At 48.5% G+C, this 22,717-nt stretch overlaps 1 protein-coding gene across 1 annotated transcript in view; it reads left to right on the top strand.

The window, feature by feature from the left end:
- The window catches only part of SPSB4 (splA/ryanodine receptor domain and SOCS box containing 4), a 75,941-nt gene extending 56,979 nt beyond the window's left edge, over window positions 1–18,962 (top strand). Inside the window, exon 3 of the mRNA XM_016141902.2 lies at window positions 17,484–18,962. Coding sequence (XP_015997388.1) covers window positions 17,484–17,611 — 128 coding nt within the window. The 3' untranslated portion in view covers window positions 17,612–18,962. The remainder of the gene's footprint in view (window positions 1–17,483) is intronic.
- The last annotated feature ends 3,755 nt before the right edge of the window (window positions 18,963–22,717 follow it).

The raw sequence follows: 22,717 nt of genomic DNA, 5'->3' as shown, positions 1-22,717 counted from the left end.
TTCTTTCCCTGTGTAACAAAGTGGTTATAGACATGGGCTCAAAACACAGGCTTCTCACTTTAATCTAATCTCTAATATTTACCAGCTATGTTACCCTAGGTAGGCAAGTCATTTAACCTCCTAGAGCCTCATTTTCTGTTAAATGAAGATTCTAGTGCAGGACTATGTTCTGAAAATCAAAGCTTTATTCCTAAGTTTGGGACAAACTCATTTGGCAGCCAGACTCAACCTGAACTGGTATGAGGCTATTTATAGTTGTTCCTTTTTTCACTCACTATGAATATTCATAGGTTTTGCTATAGAAATATTAATGTTTTTTATCGCAGTTGCTGCCCCAGACCACTGGGATGTTATGCAATGCGTGGCATATGCAACCTACTCACTAAACTCTGAAACTCTCTAAATTCCGAAATGGTCCGGCCCCAGGGTTTTGGATAAGGGACCATTGGGTTATAGTGAGGATTTAGGCAGGTGATGTGTCAAAATTTCTGAGCTCAAGTCCCAGCACATAGGAAGCAAGTGGTTATTCTCAGTCCCTGGGCTGGATTGACGAGGCAGGAAAGAGCCATGGGCTTGTGAGAGACTACCACGAGAGCAGACTCCGAAGGGCAAAAAACGTGGGAATGCTCCACTTTGCACATCATTGGAATCGGCGGATTTACTTGGTTCATGAATATTCTATCCTAGTAAATAGAGGTTCTTTTGGACCTCATAAGTCCTTGAGTGTGCTCTTGGAATGATTCGATTCTCTTACAGCAAATAGGATGCTTGTGAAGATCCTCGGAAAAGCCAACATGCTTAGTAAAAACAAGGTACTGTTCTCACACATAATTTTAAAAGCAAGAGAGTGTGCCCTTGCTGGCCGTTGAGCGAGAGTCAGACACTTACTATTCACTTCTCAGAGGGTTAAATTTGCAAGGGGGTTCCAAACCCTGTTCCTCCGTAGGCCTCCTAGCGTTTCCTTGATGTGGGAGCCTGGGACCCCACACTCTGCTCCAAGTGGCTTCCTCCGTCTGCTGAATAGACTGGGGTTCTGCCTAAAGGTTCTCTTGGCAAAAGGGTCCCGCTGCTTTGGAAAAGAGACCCACCCTCACCCCTTCACAAGCCAAGAACTGCAGCCCAGAGAGGGGCAGCTTGTGGGGGCCAGAATGTACAGTGATGCAGCCGCTGGAGAACAGTGCCTCAAAAAGTGAAACAGAGTCAACACGTGACCCGGCAATTCTTCTCCTAGGGATATGCCACTGAGAAAGGAACACGGGTATTCAAACAAATACCTGTACACAGGTATTCCTAGGAGTTCTAGTCACAATAGCCAAAACATGGAAACAACCCGAAATGTCCATCAATGGATGAAGGAATTTTTAAAAATATGGTATATCAATACAAAGGAAAATAATTTATCCCCATAAGGAATGAAGTTCTGATTCATGGTCCAACATGGGTGAACCTTGAAGATAGTGTTGCTAAGTAAAAGAAGCCAGCTACAAAAGGTCACATATGATTCTATTGAAATGAAATACCCAGGATAGATAAACTTATAGAGATAGAAAGCAGGTTAGTGGTTGCCAAAGACTGGAGGAAAGAAGAATGGGAGGTAACTGCTTAATGGGCATAAGCTTTCTTTGGGAGTGATGAAAATGGTTTGGAACTTGATAAAGGTGATAGTCGCACAACATTTGACTCATATATTTTAAAAGAGTTATTTTATGTTACATAAAATCCAGTACAAGGAAATTGTCACCAGACTTCAGTCAGCAGTGCAATCGTGTTCATGCAGAAACTATTTGAGGGGTGAACTCATTCGCCCTAAGCATGGCACTGGGGGAGCACCTTCCCTCGCCATCACCTCCAGGAGACCGCACTCTTCGAATTGAGGGCGTCTGATGCATTTTGGACTCCCCAGCACCTGGCCTTGCACACAGCAGATTCTCAAGAAGCATGGGACTCCTGGGGGTCATTGACAAAAAAAATGTAGCAAGAACACGCTGGACCTGTTCTCCGTTCACTGGCTCTGTAGCATTGTGCCAGCAGCGGCTTAGCCTTTGTGCTTTTCTTCACCGTGAAATAACATGGGATGATGATGCTGTGTCTGGGCTTGCTGAGATGACGCCCCCGTGGATGGCGCCAGGTCCAGAGGCAGGGCTCAGCGGAGGGCAGCTACCGCTTGCCTTAGGTTACTGTTGTTGGTGGTTTTTTTAACTGGGAAATAAATCTTTTTTTTTCCATCCTTATTGAGGTACAATTGGCATATAACCTTGTGTACATGTAAGGTGTACAACATGTTGATTTTATACACTTATATATTGCAAAATCATTGCCCAGAACCTTAGCTAACATCTCTATCATGCCGCATAATTACTATTTCTTTTTTGTGGTGGAAACATTTCAGATCTACTCTCTTAGCAACTAGCAAGTATATGATACAGTATTATTAGGTTATTTTTATCCAGGGTCAAGGGGATTCTCAATATCTTGCCACGACTTGAACTAAAGTATTTTTTTGCCTTTTCCTAACTCACACGAACAAAAAGTTAATTTTGTCATTTTTCTCTACTAAAATACTTTTTGTCCTTAAACCTCTACTATCTGCTCCCACTTGTCTGAAGTAAAATAAGAAATAAGATATCCGATTTTATGGAAAAATAGATATTATAGACATTTTACACTGATTACATCAACATTCTGAGCATTGAGGAGTGTCTTATGAGGAACACGAACTCTGGGTCTGATGACCTTGGGAATCACATGACCTCTCTGTGCCTGAGTTTCCTCATCTCTAGAATGAGGTAAACATGGTACCTGCTCAGAATAGGACCTGGCATGGGACAAACTCTGCATTACCCGTTATTACTGTTGGTGATGGTGATGCTGTTATTACTACTAGTACTCTATGGCGGTCTCTACAACGCCCCCTGACTCCCAGGCATTCTAACCCCTGTACAGTAGACTGTACATTTTACTAACCTGGAGCCCATATAGGAAAACCGGGTGGGAAGGAAGAGTGGGTAAATTCGGTGACCAGGTGAGTGAGATCTTCCCAATCTGGATGCTCAGAATCCATGCTGAGAGACCTCAGAGAGAGAAAATGGGGTTTTGACAGTTTGGTTTTTTTACACATAGTTATAGATATTATAGCTAGAGTCCTCCACGGCATGAAAGAAGGGTGAGCAAATTCCTGCATCCAATGGAGTCTGTGCCTCTGTGGTTGGATCAGACCTTCTGGCAGTTTAGGAGGATAGGCTGCCCTCAGGTAGGGCGGCAGGTACCGACATCCCATAAAGGTGGTAGGCGAGCTTCACTCCACTATAGAAGTGACAGTGTTAGCCCGGGCCTAGGAAAATTTTGTTGGGCCATACTAAATTAAAATAACACAAATGTCACGTAAAAATCTTGATTCAAGGCTTTTGAAAGATCGGGAAATCTGCAACACTGGGCTCACACTCTTGCTTGGGGCTGAGGCTGGAACTGAGTGGCGGTCCTCTGCAGTCCACAAGCCCACCTCTCTCCCCGTAACCACTGCTCACACCTGTTCCTTGCTAGTCGCTTGGGGCACTTGCCCGGCCCCTGGGCATTGAAGTTTGCAGCCGCTGGTCCAAAATCCAAACATATTTGTGATTACTAGAAGTGCTTTTTATTCATGTACCAATTGTTAACTTTTTAAAAAATTACCTAAAACAAGAATATATTTGCCTTGAAACTAGAAGTTGAAGTAGAACAGTAGTTTCCAAAATTGCTAGCTATTATTCTGTATCATGGCTCTTTACATGCCAAAAATGTGTATTTACAGACCTCATCATTTACCGCTTCTTAGTAGTTTTCCTCCAGAGCTATCCCATAAACACAGGCTTCCTCTTGAGCCCAGCTGGATTTTTTTGACGAAAGCTACTATATTGAGAAAACCCGGCAGACTCCATCCAAGAATTCAGTTTACTCATCAGTTTTGCTTAAGAAAAACAAGCTTCCACCATCTTCCTCTGGGCCTGTTTCTGAGCTCACACTTAGAAAGGTCAAATAAACACCATAAATCCATTAGAAAGCCTTCACATTAAACCCCCGGGGCTTATGCTGTTTAGCAAGAGGCTAAAGTGGTGATGTTTCCCAAGTGGGAGGAAGTGTGCTTGACCTTGGCTATTTGCTAGAAAACAGTCAGCTGTGCCAGTCAGCCTGGTGGGTGCAGAAGCACAGCCCAGGGCTGCTGCAGCGAGGGGCTCGATGGCCTTGGATCTGGTGGCTGGGTCTGGAGGGGAGAAGTCTCCCTCACACAGTCTGCGTTGGCCTTCTCTCCAAATCCTTCAGGCCAATTACCGAACAGGACCAGGTGCATTGGACGACCCACTAGTAACTGTCCGCCACTAGGCAGGGTCCTTTGTCTGGGCCACCTCACAGCTTACCTGCTGGCCCACGTCAGGGCTTTGTGGAGTCCAGGGCCCACCACCAGTCCACTCAGGGACCTCTGGCGCACAGAAATGAGCTGGCACCATCACATGGAGCAGAGCCAATGGGCAGGGGCAGGGGGACAGGGACAGAATCAGTAGGGCTGGAAAGGGTTTCCTTGCAGTGACTGTCACCCCACCTCCCCAGAAGAGTTTAGCAACAGAGAGTGTGTCCTACACCCAAGTTCCCATTTCATTTTCATCACTAACTGTGGCTGTGTGTTACTTAACCTGTCTGTGCCTCAGTTTCCTCAGTGTGTACATGGGCATCCGTATTAGTAGCTACATCATTGGTTCATAGTGAGCAGTAAGTACAGTAGGACGTGAAGTGCCTAGGATGTCTCAGGACATAGGAAGTTCTGTATAAGTGCTTGCTGCGACTATTCACATTACCACTATTGCTGTTATTATTATTGTTGTTGCCAAAAATTCAGCCGAAGAGTCCAGTAAGGACACCAACATGGACCGAAAATATATAAACATTCATGGGTTTCCTCATGCTCCTGCTTCTGATGAAAAGATTGGAACAAACATCCCGAAAAGTAGCAGAAGCAGAGCTGGAATCCCACAGAACTGGATTCAGACCCGGCTCCCGGACGCTCTGACTGCTCTGGCCTGCCCAGGCCTTCGGTCGGAATTACCTGCGGTTATCGACACAGAGACGTACTCCCTGGGGTGTCCAGTCCTCAGCTCTGTACCGGCTGCCCCAGATTTCACTTCGTCCTGAAGGACTGACTGCTCTGAAACAATAGAAGTTGTCATGTGCTGATTGCCCACCTGTGCCAGGGCCCCAGCTGGGTACCTGGCTTCTGCCCCTTGTCTCATCCTCCCGCATTGCCTGTGAGACAGGCATTGTCCCACCCTGCCAAGGACGCAGCTTGCTGGATAAGGCCAGAACTCAGCTCTAAGTCTTCTCACTCCAGGCCCAGCTGCGTTTCCTGTGGCGCCCAGTGATGCCCAGTGATGCCTTCCCCTGAGCAACGCTAAGTTCTCAGGCAAGAGGGACTCCGTTATTATTCCTTAACTAGAATTTAACTCTAACTCTTCTTATGGTCAAGCTCTTGTTCGAGCCAAATTGAGGCCAGCTCATAACTTGTCTCATTCACTTTTGCTGTCTTTTTTTGTTTGTTTTTAACTGCAACTCTGACACACAGAATTGGGCTAAACCCATGCTCTCACCGTGGGTCCCGTGCTTAGCCCCTTTCCTTCTAATTTGCTTATTTATGTGTTTCCTTCTTTATACCTTAATGCCACCGTGGCTCCACCGCCCAATCCAAGAACCAGAACACTGACAATCAGGTACCTCCGTGCGCCTCCCTAGTCTGTCCCTGCCAACCTCCACCCTCTGCCTTGACACAACCACTCCTCTGAATTTTGTGTTCACTCTTCCTTTGTAGATTTTCCACATATAGATGTGTGTCTAAACAATGCTTTTAGTCCTAGTTGTTTTTGAACTTCCTAGTTTATCCATTCTTGTGCCAATACCACGCTGTGGTCATTGCTGCAGCTTTAAGTAAGTCTAGGGGGCAAGTCCTGCTGCCCCACGCTCCTTATTCTACTTTGGAAGTGGACACACCATGAGAAATGGGGGGCTCACCCCTGAGGACCCTGACCCTGACCCTGCTCTGGGTGGGATGAGTACCAGCTGCCTCTGGAGGATCATTCTGCTGCTTTCCTCAGCTCCCCATGTCGGATGCGCTTCCTTCAGTATCTGGACAGGCAGCCAGGTTGTTCCCACGGCTGCAGTGGCAGAGAAAACTTCTAGGACATTGGGAAGATCCGTAGTTCAAAATGCATGCCAGCTGGAGGCCCCCTACCCAGGGTTTTCCCCATGTGACTAGCGGCTTCCCTCGCCCAGGCCAGGGTGCCCACACCCAGGCCGGGGTGCCCAGCCATCGTGCAGCAAACTGGGCTGGGCTCAAAACTGAAAACAGCAAGATTTTCTGGGAAGTCTTTTGGCTGAGTCAGGAGCATCCTTCCACCAGACTGAGGAACTGACACAGTATGTTTCTAATTCTGTCTGGCTGCCGAGACCTTGCTGGAGGGTTCTTTAGCTGCAGTTGCCTCTGTGAAGATGAAGGCTCACTGCAGCTGCCTCCCCTCTCCCGGACCCTGGCCTGCTCGTTCCTACTGACCAAGCATCCATGCTGTCCAAAGCAGAGCCATAAGGGCCGGGCAGCAAGGACAAAACCCAGTCCTTGCCTGTGGTAACTCAAAATCTACAGGAGCAAAGACAACACTAACAACTGGAAAGGATTCTAAGCACCTCAGGGCAGTCAGGGGTTTGTCTCAGGCTGGGAGATGAATCGAAAATTAGACAACGATGTCTGACAGCACAACAGAATATTTTCAACCGGAGTTGTCCCATAGCCTCCATCACCGTAATGATGAGAACCACTCAGGCTTCTGCTGGGAGGGGCGTGCTGAGGATGGGAGGGGGCTCCTGCGGCAGAGGGCGTGAGCTGTGCTGGGTAGGGATGGTAGAGGCAGGGAGACCCTCGGGAGGCTGCTTGTCACGGTGGAGTCAGGAAGTGACTAGAGAGCTGGTCGTGAAGACAAAGTCAGGATGGAACAGAAACGTCTGGAAGGTCAACGTGGAGGGGCTTGAGGGTGGGGCAGATTTAGAGGGCAGAGGACAGGCATGATGAGTGTGTCTGAAGGTCCAGGCTTGGGAGTCTGGGATATGGCCCCCAGGACAGGGATTCCATTGTCAAAGCACAGCGATGAGGAGGAACAGGGGGACTTGGTGTCACTGCATGGTGCCGGGCTGTGGGGAGCATCCCCGTGGAGCGGGCCTGCAGACCTGTGTATTGGAATCACTGGTGCTCTCGTTAAAATGCTGCTTCTGATACAGTCGGTCTGGGTGAAGCCCAAGATCCTACATTTCCAATTGGCTCCCAGGCTGGGCCAAAGCCACTGGTCCATGGACCACACTTCAATACCTAGCTCACTAGGGTCCCCGTCTGGAGCCACGGGGGAGGTTGGTGTGACAACATCCCTAAATTGGACAAAGGTAGATGTTAAAAACACATCGAATTGAGGTATATAAAGTCATTTCAGTTTCCTCTCTAGATAGAAGTGTCTCAGGCTTCAGGAATACCGATAATGATCATTCTCGTCAGAATTCAGGGATATGAAAATAGAATTTGAGATGTAGCTTTTTAGAAATGTTTTCATTTGAAAGGTGGCATACAATGTCAGGTGATGCACAGGACATTGCATGGTGTGGATTCAGCCCCTTACACTCCTGGACACGCACACGGCACTTGGCTAAGATACCTAGGGTATAGTCTTGGTTTCCAGTGAGGTGAGGACACTGATTGTTTTTTTAAATAGACTGGATTGTCTCCAACAATTGATTATTGTTACTTCAAATTGCAATCCAAGAAAATTATAAACTTTTCCCAATGTTACACAAGACAGATTCCTTTGAACACATCTTAGACATATGCCTTTAGGGCCAATAAACATCCTTCTCACCCCGCAGTATAACTCTTGTTCATCCTCTAAAACTGCTCTTAGCTGCAGCTTCCTCCAGGAAGCTGTCCTGGGTTAGATGCCGCTCTTCCTGGCTCTCACAGCTCCCCTTACAACTCCTTCTCTTGGACGTGGTTCCATAGTGTAGCAGTTCTAGCATGTCTGCTTTACACACGGAAGGTCCTGGATTTGTGCTCCGGTGGAACCACAGTCCATGGTCTACGGCCATACCACCCTGAACAAGCCTGATGTCTGATCTCGGAAGCTAAGCAGAGTCAGGTCTGGTTAGTACATGGATAGGAGACCACCTAGGAAAACTAGGTGCTGTAGGCATAAATAATAATAATAATAATAATAATAATAATAATAAAATTCCTTCTCTTAAGCACAGACCCCTCTGAACTCCATTTAGTTGGGTCTCCCTGTCCTATCTGTACGCCCAGGAGGCTCTGTGTGCCCAGCTCCCTGCTCAGGTCCTGCAAAGCAAGTTTGTAGAAGTTTGATGAATACATGCATGTGTGGTGAGCACCAGGTAGATAAGACTTTATCCTCAAAGTTCACAAAATGATATTGGAATTCCAGCATCCCTGCAAACCTTCCTTGAGAAGCTTTTAATGAACAGTGATGCTCTCCCTGCCTTGATTTCCCCATATGCAGAATGGGCCAGCGATGACGTCTCAGGCTTGCTGTTGTACAAGGGTGGAAGCTCAACCGGGGTTCCTCCCCTCCAGTACAACTCTCCACACCCAGCCCAGGCTCTCAGAGGCTGGGCGCTTCATGGAATCATCTTCCCATCCCCCCACTTCTCCCCCGACCCAAGCACACAGAGGTTTCTCCAGGCCGTATCTGCTTAAAGGTGGAGGAGGTTCAACAGGAATTGAGGCCCCAAATCTCCAGGATGGCATGAGTCCCCAGCACTTGCCTGGAACCATTCATTCTTCCTCACAGGTGGAAGAGGGCACTAGCTACTACCCATCTGGCTTTGGCAGCAGTGAGTAAATAGGCAGCTCCAGCCCTGCTGAGATCTTGGCCAGTGGAGCCAAGGGTGCCCCTGGACAGAAGATGCTTAGATGAGATATTCATGTCAACTAGATCCCTTGTTCTTTTACCATGCTAATGTGAGCCATGGCTGAAATGAGCCTCACTTGGTGAAGCTGAGTGTGGCTTCTGAGTAGCCCTGCCCCTGATAATAACAGCAGGATATAGCCAGCTAGCTCCCCTGGACATGGCTCAGTATCACCTCCCCCAGGAAGTCTGCCTAGCCTGTGCTACATAATTGGAAGCCCTGGGTCTCCAAGGCTCACCTAACATTTATCTCACAGGCATCACTGGCCATGCCACTTACTTTTCTATGTGCCTTTTAACCTAATCTGATTGGGTCTGGTCAAAGTCCTTCCCTGCCAGAATTAAATGTGAATTCTGTTCCACCAAGCCTCAGCTGGTGGGAAGGACCCTGAGCCTTCCTGCGAAGCCACTTGCCTCACTGATACACTCTGAAGCCCTGAGAAGGAAGGTGAGGCCACTTTGCCAGCCGGTGACCAAGGCCAGCCGGAGCCCAGGGCTGCCAGCTACTCAGCCACTTTCCACTCAGCTGTGTGGCAGGTTCGGGGGGAGGAGGCCCTGAAATGGAACTGAACAGAGAGAAACTGAACTCAAGATGCTTCTCTTCTACTTCATTTTCTAGTCCAACCCTGCACCCACCCCCAGCCACTCACTGGCTGCCCCAACATGCCTACCTGTTCCCATACCCTCTGTCCCTGAATTGTCCAGCTGAGTGAGGAAGGAGGTGAAGAAGAGGAATGCTGATAGGTTGAGCTAAAAGAGCCAGGGTCCTGAAGCCAAGAAGTAAAATATGGTCGCAGTGGAGGTGGCTGACCGGTCTGAGACTAGGGTACTGGAGTGGGCATTTGGGGGTGTTGTTGACATCCATGGTGTGGCCCAGGAAGTGAGTTGCTGGGTGGAGGAGAGTGTCCCTGAGGATGGAGCAGTCCAGAACCAGGAGCCTTAGTGATGGGAGGGTCGTGCCTGTGGAGGATTCTGTCAGGGGGAAGAGGCAGGTGTGGGTGGATAGGGGACCTGGAAGGCCAGACCACGGCCCTGACAACCAGGGCCCAGGGGTCAGGAGAGAACAGCAGCAAGCAGAGGGAGAAGCCCGAGCCAAGCGGTGTGAGGCATGGAGGAGCCGGGAGTTCTCACAAGCAGATGGAGGTGCCTTGTATTGGCAAGAGGGATTGAGAACTTCTGCCCCACCTCCCTCAGGAAGCCCACCTGGCCTGTGCCACAAACTTGGAAGCTACAGCCCTCAGAGCACAAACAGCCCCAGAGAAGGTCAAAGGGCAGTGGTGTCCTGCAAGAAAATATACGATTCAATTAAGGTAGGAAGTGGAGGAGGCTCTCAGAGAAGCTGGGGTGCAATTTTCTATGTGTGGAGTAACCATTCCAGAGGACAGAATGGGAGATTTGAGTGGTGGAGAAGCTAAGGGCTAGGGTCAGAGGTAAGGAGGCACTGAGCACTGTTGGGGGGATGGCACTACAGAGAAATGAAGGCCACTGCAAGGAGGCTCTTCTACACATCAACATCTAATGGATCTTCCTCTCATTCATTCTACCTTCTTTCACATCCAAATTCCATTTACCTTCCCTTTTTTTGGAAGCTCATGCCATATTATTTCTTGGGTTTCTTTTTCATTTTGCTGGAGTACCTCCTTGCATAATTTTCAGAATGGACGAGTACAGGCTCTTCTTTCAGAGGCACTGATCATATACAAAAATATAGCTGCTGTCTGCTCTGCAGAAACATAGCTCCCCTTTGCCTGGGAGCACCATGGAGTCATTGAATGAAATTATTTTGCTGAACACACTTTCCTGTTGGGCAGGCAGCCAGGCCCTCCAGCACTTCGGTATCTTCTCATTTCCACTCTCTACCGCGGCCACTTCTGTGGTGGTAAAGCGCTTGTTCAGGCTGCATTTGGCTTCTCCATTAGCCCTTTGTACTGACCAGGAGCCTCCCAAGGCTACCCGCCTCATTTAGAGAGCCCAGACTTTAGCTGACGCAAAGAGGGTGGCACAACTGCCCCCGCTACTGGCGCTATAGTTCTTTAAGGGATTACTCCAATGTTTGCTCCATGTCCAGTCTGCCCTTTGCTGCTGGAGTTTGGGGCTTCTCCAAGGCCCCTTCGGTGAGAGCCATGTTCACCCCTGGCATATGGGACTACCAGTTCTTTGCTTGGTTTCTCCACCTTCCTGTCCCATCTGCTTTCAGTCTGCCTGGAATTTACCCCAGTGTCTACCCAGCTGACTGCCTTTCTTGCTTTCCAGCACCATTCTCAGGTCTTTCAGACACGCTCACACACACATACACACACACACACATGCGCACGCACATGCGCATCTCTCCTGTCATTTCGGGGAGACTCCGGGTGGGAGAGTACAAACGTGTGGACCCAGGCTGCCCCCATGAGCACAGCCCCACACAGTTCAGGTGGCATTTTCCACCACTCCCTGTTCTGGGTTCTCCCCTTTGGAGTTTCCCACGTCCTCGCCGAGCAGCGTTGCTAGGGAAGGCCATTCATTATTTAGGACTATCTGGCTAAGCCGCACTCCTCTATGCATGTGAAGTGACGTGATCACTCTCTATCCCAGGGAACCATGAGGGCCCCACCTGGGCTGTGGGAACCATCTGTGCCGATGACGCTTGTTGGCACAGAGTTCATCCGAAGATGCTGCTTGTGTCCTGGCTGTCATCACAACCCTTTTTTTTCTTTCCTGGGGAAATGATAAAGCTTGCTAGAAGAAAACTCTAGATCTCAAATGCTTTCTAGTTGTGAGCCGAGGGCTTTGTTGTCCAGGACGAGGCCACCAGGTACAGATACCTTTGCCCATTTTTGTCATTAACTAAGTGGACTGACACCTGACACGTGCACACTCAGACAGCAGAGGAGCCACGTCACTGGGGAAGAGGCGACGCTTGATTTGGGTCCGGAAAGAGAAGGCAGGCTCCTGGCCGTCAGCACAGGGAAGGGTGTCCCAGCTGAAGGAGCCACATGAGGAGAGGCCCAGGGGCATGGAATTTTCTGTCTGCGGACACCAAAAACATAGGCTGTGGATAAGTGATTAGCACGGTGTCTGACACATAGTGCGTGTGTGCCCTTGCATGTGTGTCTTCTCCTTTCTTTTCCTGAAAATGAACAAAACAGTGTTTGGGTCTACTTAAGTTCAGAATTCAAGGCTGTCCATCAACCCTTCCCCCATTTGCTGACTATTGTCTAAAACTATTGCAGAAGAATTTCACCTCCTGACCTTAAAACGTTGAACTTTTTTCAAAATAAATGCAGGGATGGGGGTAGGGTGGTGACGCATGTCTTAGCATCTCCCCACTGCAGGCAGAGGAGACTTCGAGGGGCCCAGGGAAGCAACTTAAGCCACCAATTCCTGTGCCAAAATCTCCACTCATTTCCTTCACATATAGACCATCATAACCAGATAGCTAACTCCCCCATTTTCATGACAACAAAGCAGAGTCCCGGGAAGTTGTGTGGCTTACTTGGGGTGGTGCAGGGGGTTAGTGATGGAGAATTATGGAAAATTCAGGTCACTGGAGAATTTTAGAAATGATTGCCTTGAGATATTTTTAGCACAGAACAAGACATCCAACCCTGGCTCCAATAAATCTTCATCCAAAGCATAGTATTGTTAATAATTAGGATCATGTACCGAGGCATTTTTAGAACCACAATAAGTAAATTACTACTATTTTTAGAGGTACTTCTTGGGCTGATGGCCTGAAACAAGAGAATGCCTTTAAGGCAAGGAACAAGTTGTGTCATATCATCATCACAAAGCACAGTGGAGATGTTGCCATCCCCTCTTCACAGATGAGAAAAATATGGCTCCAAGAAGGTGAGCCAGCCGTCTAGCCCACTGGCGGTGGAAGCAGGACCCAGGATTCTGAGCCAGCCCCTTTCTCCCACTTTGCCCCCACTAGCTTATGATGTATCCACACCCACCCAGCAGGGAGCCAAGGTGCTCCTGACTCGGTCAGTGACTAATTTTTTTTTTTAATGTAAACTCATTTTTGAAATATATATGCAGGAAGTGTACAAATCTCAGGTGAGCAAACTTAATGATCTTTACAAACTGAACACACTGGTATAGCCAGAACTCAAATCAAGGAGCAGACCAATACCTGCCCTCCAGGAGCTGCCTTAAGCCCCCTCCCAGTCACTGCTCCCCCAACGTCACCGCTGCCCTCCCTTCATCAACCTGTGTTTAAACTCAATAGAGATGGAATCACACAAAAAGTACATTTCTTTCATTCAAAATTATGTTCGAGTAATTCATCTGTGTTCTTGCATTCAACTGCGGTTCCTTCATTTTCATGACAGATTAGTATTCATTCAACTCTATGAAGATACGCGATTTATTGAGACGTTCCAGTGTTGGTGGACAGAATTGTTGTTTGCAGTTTGGCGCCTCCATGAGCATTTATGTGCATGCATTTTGGTGAACGTGTGCACACCCAGGAGTAAAATGCCACTTCCAGTTTTCCCACATGGTTATGCCAATTTACACGCCCATCTACAGCACTGTGAGAGTTCCAGTTGCTCCACATTCTCATCAGCGCTTGTTACCGTCTCATTTTCATTTTAGCCATACTGGTTGGAATATTGCAGAGATACAATATGGTAATAATTTGCATATCCCCAATGATTCAGGAAGTCAATCACATTGTCATATATTTATTGGCCGTTTGGATATTCCCTTTTGCAAACAATGATTCCTTTTTAATTTGTTCTTTAGTCAGAAAATATTTCTGAGAACCCTTCCCATGCTGGAAAATTCTATGTGTCTCTTTCCACCTCGGCGATCATTCCTAAGCCTGGACATTTGGCAGCCCTAAGAAGTTGCAAAGCCAAGAGGGGTGGCAGAAAGGAGTCAGAGGGATGGCCCCAGCCAACGCCGGGCGGGCATCCTTGAAGCCGTGGAAGTTCCACAGCTGTGCAAGGGCTTTCTCTGTGCACTGCAGGATTGCCATATGATCATCAGAAATGAGGAGAAATGGTTGATATTTCACATTGCGTTTTAAAGACGTGCTCTGAACCTCTGCTCACTCTTCTCTCTTCCTTTAGAATTTGGGCTCCAGATTTATTTCAGTGACTGCAGAGGAATAAAGATAAAAGAGTCTCTTTCCTTCTCCTCTTCCTGCTCTTAAGTAGGCAAGGAGCACACAGGGAGCTGTGTTTGCTGACAAGGCTATGCATTTTGGACACTGAGGACCCAGTATGTACCTAGAGCATTAAAATGGTTAAGGAGCTCTTAAGCTTTGACAATGGTTATCAAGCTGTAACAGCTCAAAATTTTCCTGGCATTTACTGAACACCTACTATATGCTGGGCACTTTCTAACTCATTTAACTCTCACCACAAGCCTCTCATCAGCGGGTTTACGGGAGAGTGCAGAGATGGGACAGAAATGCAGCCATGTAAGAGCAATTTATTTCAGTAGCTTAAAACAGTTATAGAAGAGATGCTCAAAGCAGCAAGTCCATTCACTCATTTATTCAATAGATGATTTCTGGCCCATCTCCCAGGTTGGGGGCTGTGGGCCCTAAGATGGTTGAGTCAGGGTCATGTCCTTTAGGAAATTCACAGTTTCCTTGTAACCAATTCATTGGTAAATGTATGAAACTAAAAATCCCTGCCAAGTTTGTCTTGATTGTAGGAAAAGGGCACTTCTGGCAGCAATTTGGGGTGGGGTGCTCGGTGCAGTGTGTCCAGGTGTTCTGCCAACACGCCCTGGTGGAGACCAGCATCTCCTGGGCTCGCACTACACACCATGCCCCAGGCAAGGCACTGTACACCTGTCATTTCCTATAATCCTCGCTGCAAACCTGGAAATTGTTGCTCTGCTTTGTATTATCTACAAAGAAACAAGGGCTCAGAGTAATCTTCACAAAGGCACAAAGGTGGCAGAGCTGGAGCTCCAAACCAGGGCCTCCAAAGTCCTGGAGATCCCAAAGAAGGTGGAGATGGGATTGTGGCTGGCGGGGGCCCACACTGGAATGGGTGGGTGTGAGAACAGAAAAAGCTTCTTAGTTTCAGGGCAGCTCATTTAGGTGGGTGCATACCTCATGGCAGAACAAGGGGACAGTGCTGAACTGGAAAGTGGTCACAGCCAAAGAGTTAGAGTCCATGTGAGGACTATGAGCTCAGGAGACAGGTGACTATTTCCTTCACTTCTCGCCTTAAAGCAACTTTCTCTGATTTGTGTGATGCTTAAGGGAGGCAACATACAGCTCCAAATACAGGCTTTGGGGGCTGTGTGATTCTGGACAAGCCCGTTCACTTCTCTGAGCTTCAATTTCCTTTTCTTTAAAGTAGGCCCAGTCACATCTAAATGAAATAATCAACCTCGCATAGCAAAAGGGACAAAACAGACGCTCAGTAAATGTGGTTAAGATATAAGACAAATCCTGGCTTTCAGCTGCCTGGGTTCAACTCTGGGCTTTGCCACTTACAACCTGTGTGTCCTTAGGCAAGTGATTTACACTCTTTGTCTCCATTTTCTTCTTCTTAAAATGGAGATCATAATAATAGTTCCTACCCCAAGAGGTCGTTGTGATAAGAATTTGATACATGCATTCCCATGAGTTTAGCACAATGCCTGGCCACATCATAAGCCTTCAGTAAAAAGTAGCTACAATTATATTTCATCCCTCACATTGCCTGGTAGATGAGTAGCAATTGCTCATTAAACAGAACTATTGGTTTTCTTTCTCCCCAACATTCAGTGGTATGGCTCAAGCTCTGTATTAAAGAAACTAAAATGGGGTCATGGAAACTTACAGTGGGGAGGCCAGCTTCCAGCAAGATGTCAAAGATGGGAGGATTTGAGGTAGGGCAAGGGGTTTGCAGAGGAATGAGTGAGTGGGGGTCGGGGGTGCAAAGCTTGGGTCAGAGCCACACATGGAGGACAGGGAGTGGGAAAGTTGGGTTCAGAGGTGTCGCTAGGGGAGAGAGGGGGAGGAGGCCCTGAGGAGACTGTCAAGTGTTGACCTAGGCATGGCGACATGTGACCATGTGACTTGGGGGGGGGAGGGGGTGAGTGATCTGCCTTCTGGGCCTAGAAAGGAGGGACGCCCTGGCCTCCCTGGCCACCTGAGGGTTTGCATGGTATAGAGGATATAGAGGTGAAAGCGTTTAAAGCCACTAATGCTCCACACAGATGCGCCACCACGTCTCCTCAAGTGGAGCAGCGCCGGACACAGCTCACGCATGGCTTCCAGAGCAGCAGCCAAGTCCTGCTTTAATTTTCGTGGCTCTCCTTATTAACTCTGCAGCTCTAGTAAATGAGAATTCCTGTAAAACACATTCGCGACCACCTTCCTATCCCTTGTGATATTATTCCTATCACAACTCTATGTTACCACTTACAGTTTTATTGTATCTTAGTACATTATAGGAAACTTTAAAAATATAACTTGTTCTGTTACCAAAAAAAAAAAATATATATATATATATATATATATAACAGATGCAGTTTTAAGCCTTCAGTATGTTCCTGCAGGCTTAGGAAAACTAGGCCTGTACAAGCCATATGAGACAACACGTGACCACCGTCACCCTCATTCTTGATGCAGCTGAGCTGCACCGTTCCTCGCCCTCATGCTTTATGCCTCTGTGCCTATGCTTGTCCTCTCTGCCTAGGACACATTTCCCAGCTCACATTACATAAAACTCCTAGTCGTCCTTCAAAACCCCATCCAGGCCTCCTCCTTTTGAAGCTTTCAAACATCCCTTCCATAGGGGAACTGCCAGATATCTGTCCCTATGCATTTAGGAAATATTGCATATATTACCCTCTATCCCAATTATGCACTTGTTTAAACTTGCAGACCTCTAGCCTTCCTCCATTTCCAGGGCTGCCAAAGGGTCCGGAAGAGAATTAGAGCTAAATTAATGTGTCTGCAATAAAGCCAGTTAGACTTGGTCCTATGTCCAGAGGTTCCATGGCTTATGGATTTTAAAATATGAATTCTTTCATAACTGAATATTACAAAGAAATGCATCCCTCTGCTGACCATCAAAGAAAGGTATAGGGGAAGTTTGAGGATTCGAACAGCCTCTCCAAACCTAATCTGTCTCTAAAAGGAAGTCCCCTTGAGATCTCCCTAGGTCTGCGGTCCTCATTTTTATCAAGACCTGTAGTGAAGAAGAAATATTTTTTACATTGTGACACATTAAAGGCCTACATCAGAGGTAAAACTTTCATGGGACAATATTTACCTTTGCTGCGGGCATTGCTCTTTATTTTCTCTTTCTTGTTTTGTTTTTGTTTGTTAGCTTGTTTGTTTTTAAATTGCCGGTCACCCACTACATTGATTTCACGGTTCTTTAGTCTAATCGTTTGCATCAGTTGCAATGTTAGAAAAATATTGCTCTAAGTAACCCAAGAAGGCTTCTCAGAGGAAGAGCCCTGGGCCCTGGAGGTCAGCTCAGAGGGTGCGTGGGTGGGTGAGGAGAGAGTGTGAGGAAGGCACTGGCGAGGGTCTCACCTTCTTCTCTCTCCTTGCAGCTGAGCCCCTACCGTTGATGGACCTGTGTCGGAGATCCATCCGCTTGGCCCTGGGCCGCCAGCGCCTACCGGACATCAGCTCCCTACCCCTGCCTCAGTCTCTCAAAAACTATCTGCAGTACCAGTGAGCCCGGCTGGGGGGCGCTGAGGGGCAGCAGCGGGCACCCCAGCTGGCTCCGCCTTTCATTTCACTGTCACACAGTACATTCAAGAAGGGGTCTTCCTCCTGGCCCCGGTTCCCCAGAACTTCCACTTCTTTGAAAGGCCAGGACGTGTTCCCAGCTTTAAAAATGAATGTCTGTTGCCAACGATGTATGCTGCCTTAGAAGCAGCAATCCTGTCAGAAATCTTCTTGGAAGCTACGAAGAACCTGGAGCCTGCGCCCGGAGGAGGTCCTGCCAGCCGACCAGGACCCGGCAGCCACCGGTATTGATTAGAGAGCTCGTTTCCATATTCGAGAGAATGAATAAAACATTGGAGCAGGAGACTTTCCATTGTGTGCCCGGTGCAGACAGGGCCAGGGGAGAATTGGCCAGCTCTGGGAGAAAATTGCCTCTGAATAATGAATGATGAAAGCGGCTTGATGCGCTGCCCCTCTAGACCCCCTCCCCTTGCCAGGGCAGCAGGATTGTCGTGACACTTTAGGACTTTGTGCCCCACCGAAAGACTATTACACCCAGGGATGCCCGTGGACAGTAGAAATGGCAAGTGGACGGAGCAATGTTTAGACACCTTCCAGCTTACCTAGCTTACCTCTTTGAAAGTTTACTTACCCCTGTCACGTGCCCTCCTTCCCCGCGGCTGACCCACGTTCCTCTCTTTGCCCCAGGCACCTCTATTCAGGGAAGCTGAGTCTGACAAATTCATCCCAGGGACAGAGCGTTTCCTTTATTATTATTTTTAAATAGCGTTGCATTTTAAAAGGGAAGGGTTGTGAGTGAGGGCAGTACTTAGTCCAAAGGTGCTAATGGGGAGATTAGGGGCATTGTAACACCGGAATGGATCATGTCCTTGGCCTGGGGAGCCTTTCTGGGATGCCTAGAGTCTCTAGGCAACCGTCCACTCAGGATGCAGTCTGGTTTCCACAAAGATTTGTTTGAGCGAATTATTTTTTCACTTTAGGGGACTCGTATGAGTTTGTTTCTGTTTCAGATGTGTGTGTGATGTGCTGTTTATTTATCAGCTCGGGGCCCACAGGGGCAGTTTGTGACTGGAAGGGTGGATGTGGGAGGCATCTTCTCCGCCCCCTCCTAGCCTGGTCCTCTTCCAGGAACCGTGCTGCTGCTGCCGCCGCCACCGCCTCCATTGAGCATCTGTCATGTGTTTCCGATGCTCTCTGCCCAGACTCATTTTTAACTGGAAATTGTCACAGCAGTGGAATCCCAGAGCCCCAGACGGCACTGCCTACCCCCTACTTTAATGTGAACTTGACTGATGAATGAGGAGTGTTTCTAATAAAGTTTGTCATTCAGGCCTTCAGCTGTTTAGTAAATGCTCTTCGGGGAGGTGCTGGGAAGGCTTCTTCTCTCAACCTGGCTGGTCTGTCCTCCGGTCCTCAGAAGGCAGGGATGTGATTCCCTCTCCAGACACTTCTCTTCTCTTCCATCGTCTTGTCCCCACTTGAACCCAAACTCTAACGTGCCTGGGTCCTGGACCCATGCCAAGCTGGCCATGGTGGTAGAAAAACAGGTCAAACTGCTGATGCCAAGCTCTGATGTCCAAAAGGTGACTGCAGGGGACACAGGGTCAAGCAGGGTAAACCCTACAGGACAACCATTTCAAAGTAGACCCAGAGGTGGGGCTAAATGTGACTTTGGAACTGCATGTCATTGCCAAGGAGCAGTTCAGATTGCAGAAGGGTAAGTGTATGACTTAGCCCAGGACTGGAAGTGGATCAGGAGCCAATTCCTCTGGGGTCTGGGCCAGGCCTGGCACAACATCGCTCAACTGCACAGGCCATCAACACATACTCTGACAACTTCCGAGGACCCAGCGGCGCTCACACAGGTATATCCCATCCCCGGAGGGAATGTGTACAGTGTAGCCTAAAATGAGAGGGAGCTTGTTAAGGGGAAGGGAGGATAGTGCCTGAAGGGAAGGCTTCCTGGAAGAAGAGGTACTCTCCATACCTGCTTTTTTAGGGGAGACCACCTTATTGAGGACAGACCTAAAGAACCAGCCCTGCTGCATGTGCCCCAGAGCAGTGTTCTTCCACAGCTCTGACCTAGGGCTGGAGGCTGGGCTTGGCCTTGGGCAGGTTTCCATCATTCAGGTTGTGCAGAGGCAGTCCTGCAGAGGCGTGGACTCAGGCTTTGGGGTAGGAGGCCTGGGTTTCAGTCCCGGCTTTATCATTGACACCTGTGACCTTGGATAAGTCACTTCCTCCTGTGCCCACTGTGTGGGCTGACTAGGTGGCCAGCGACCCTTCTTCTCCAGCCTCCCGGTGTCCCAGTTTCAGATCCAGATTTCCAGTGTGGATGCATCCCTCCCAGCTCGGCTTATGCTACTTCCTTCAACCCAGCAATGCCTTCCCCGTTCTCACTTTACCCTCTCGGCATTGGCTTCGATCAACCCTCCTCCAAGAAGCCCTCCACAACCACCCACCAACTCCTTGCCTAGGGTGAGAATCAGCTCCTTGCCTCCCAGCTTGAGAATGCTCCTCTTGGCACCCAGGATGCTCACCCAAGCACCTGGGCTGGAGCCCCTCTCTGTCCTGTGGTCTCATGTGCTCAGTGGGCTGCATGCCTTGGGCAAGTAGGGCCTGGGCCTGCTCCTTTCCACACAGCCCTGGACCAGACACATGGGCCCTGCAATGTGGAGAGGTAGGTGGGAGGGCCTCCTTATAGCTTGGATGCCAGGAACTTGCAAACAAAGCCCTAGGGGGGAGAGGAGGCTGTCCCGCTAGAGTCCAGAACCTGGCTTCAGGTCTCTGTGGCTTCATGCCTTGTCTCTGCCTTGGCCACTCTGCAGACATTGGTCAGGCATTTGTGTGTGCCCAGCACTGCCTAGGGACAGGAAGAAGGAGGTCTACCCCTGCCCTGTTGGAGCTCACATTCTAAGGGAAAAACACAACATATAAACTAAGTAACAAGATGATGTCAGAGCGAAGAGATGGGGCTTCAGATGGTGGGGAGCAGAAGGACCTCGTTTCTGAGAGGCATCAAGGAAGGCTTTGGGAAATGCTGAGTTTTGAAAATAAAAGAACCCAACACATGAAAGACTGTGGGTGGAGGAAACTTCCGGTCGTCCCATCCCCAGAGCAGGAGCTTCTGAGCCCCAGCGAGCTGAGCTGAAGTCAGGAGCCACCGTGCTGCCCATCTACCCCAGCTCCAGTCCCGTTTGCCTGTGTATATGCAAGGTATCTCCAAGGTACTTGTGTGTTAGTACACACACACACACACACACATACACACACACACACCTTACCAGAGGTCTTTCCCTGGCCTCACAGCTGTCCCCAGGGCTAGTGTTCATTATAGCCCAGCCCCCAGCCCCTCCCATCCTTGGCATATTCTCGGAGGTTTGGCCTGTCTCATGATCTGTTTCTCACAGAGGTGCTTGCTGAAATAGTCCGCTAATCGCTTTTCAATTGTCTATGAGTAGAGCATATAGTGGGCACAGTGTCCCACAGATCTGATCCCTGCTGAGTTCCCCAGTTGATACTTTACCTACGTTTCCACTTTCTGAATAAAGCCATTCCTCTTTCCCTTGCTTTTCTTCTCCATTCCTTGTGCCAGTGTCTGGCTTCTTCAGGGAACATCTTTCACTAAGAAACAAAGATTTCATCATCTCTGGATGTCACAGCCAAAGTGCCAGCAGATAGCAAGTAACACAGTTACAGGGCGATGGACTTGTGCACACTAGCCAGGACCTCGCTCCCAGCCACGGCCTCTGAACAGGAGGCACATCCGCACCTCAGCAAACGGGCAGACTAGGCGGCATTACTCCTCAGCTCCCTGACAAAGAGTGGAGATCTCCACTGTTAGTCTAAAACACAAGGAGTTAGTCTGCTGTTTCCTCTAGTCCTGGGGCCTGGGTCCCACTCCAGTCTGCAGATGTGTTTGGTTTTTTTTTTTCATTGTTATTGTTCTACAGAACATGTGTGTATTTTAATAAAAATTGAACCCAGGAAAAAAAAATCAAGTAATTTAACAGAAAATCCAGATTTATGAGTTGTCTGGAAAGAGAAAGACATGTGGTAAGACCAAGCCAACTGTCTTCCATGGTGATGTTGGCCAAGCTGAGTATGGATGGCCCTTTGAGTAGAGCTCTTTGTCCTGTGATCTCGTCCGAGGTCCACCCCTCCTAGAGCACAGCAGCAGGGCCTCTCGCAGCCAACTGCCCCGCTGGACATTAATTGCCTGGGTGTGGGTCAAGGCTTCTGAGTTGGCCTCTCTGGACTATAACACACATCAGTGGGTAATAAACACACACACACACACACACACACACACACACACACACACACACACACCAAAGGACGGTGGGGGCCAGGGGAGTCTGCTAGTTCTGGACTTGAATTTGAAGTACCTCATAGCTTCAGCCACTGATGTCCAGGGAGTTCACAGTCATTCAGGATCTCTGCCTAGATAACAGAGATAACATGTGTGTCTCTGATTACACAGTGAAATCCTAGAAGATGAGGACAAGAATTCTTGAGTCCTCTTTTTAATGAGCTGGATGATATAGAGAGATGAGCCTGGCTGCACATTAGAATCCCTTAAGGAAATCTGTAAAAAGTCCCAGTGCCCACGCCTTTTACCAGACCAATTAAATCGGGACCTCTGGGGGTGGGGCCCGGGCCTCGGTAGTTTTTAGATTTCCCTAGATGATTCTAATGTGCAGCCAGGGTTGAGCTTTGCTGGGCTAGGTGCTTAATTAAGTCATCTTAGTAGAGATGCAGTTTTTGGTGGTGAAAATGTACATCCTGGGCCAGAGAAAGCCTCCCCAGCCCACGTTACGAGAAGGGAGGATTCTGAATGGCAAGTGTCACTAATGTGATTAAGTCCAAAGCCAACAAGTCTTCCCATCCCTCTTCCTTCCTTCAGAGATGCTACACTGGTTGCTCTCCAGACTGGGGAGAAAGCACTGGCCAGTTATGCCCTGATGCTGCACAATTCTTGATTGATTGATTCCAGCTCCATCCACAGCCTGACCCCTGAGGCCCATGATATGTGGAGACTTTCCCAGAGTGCATTGCCACACTCAATCAGAGCAACCTAGAATAATAAGTA

This window comes from Rousettus aegyptiacus, unplaced genomic scaffold, assembly GCF_014176215.1.
Source record: "Rousettus aegyptiacus isolate mRouAeg1 unplaced genomic scaffold, mRouAeg1.p scaffold_m13_p_4, whole genome shotgun sequence".
In the NCBI taxonomy this organism is placed as follows: domain Eukaryota; kingdom Metazoa; phylum Chordata; class Mammalia; order Chiroptera; family Pteropodidae; genus Rousettus; species Rousettus aegyptiacus.
The sequence above is the reverse complement of the archived record's forward strand: the minus strand, read 5'-3'. Positions and strand labels throughout refer to the sequence as shown.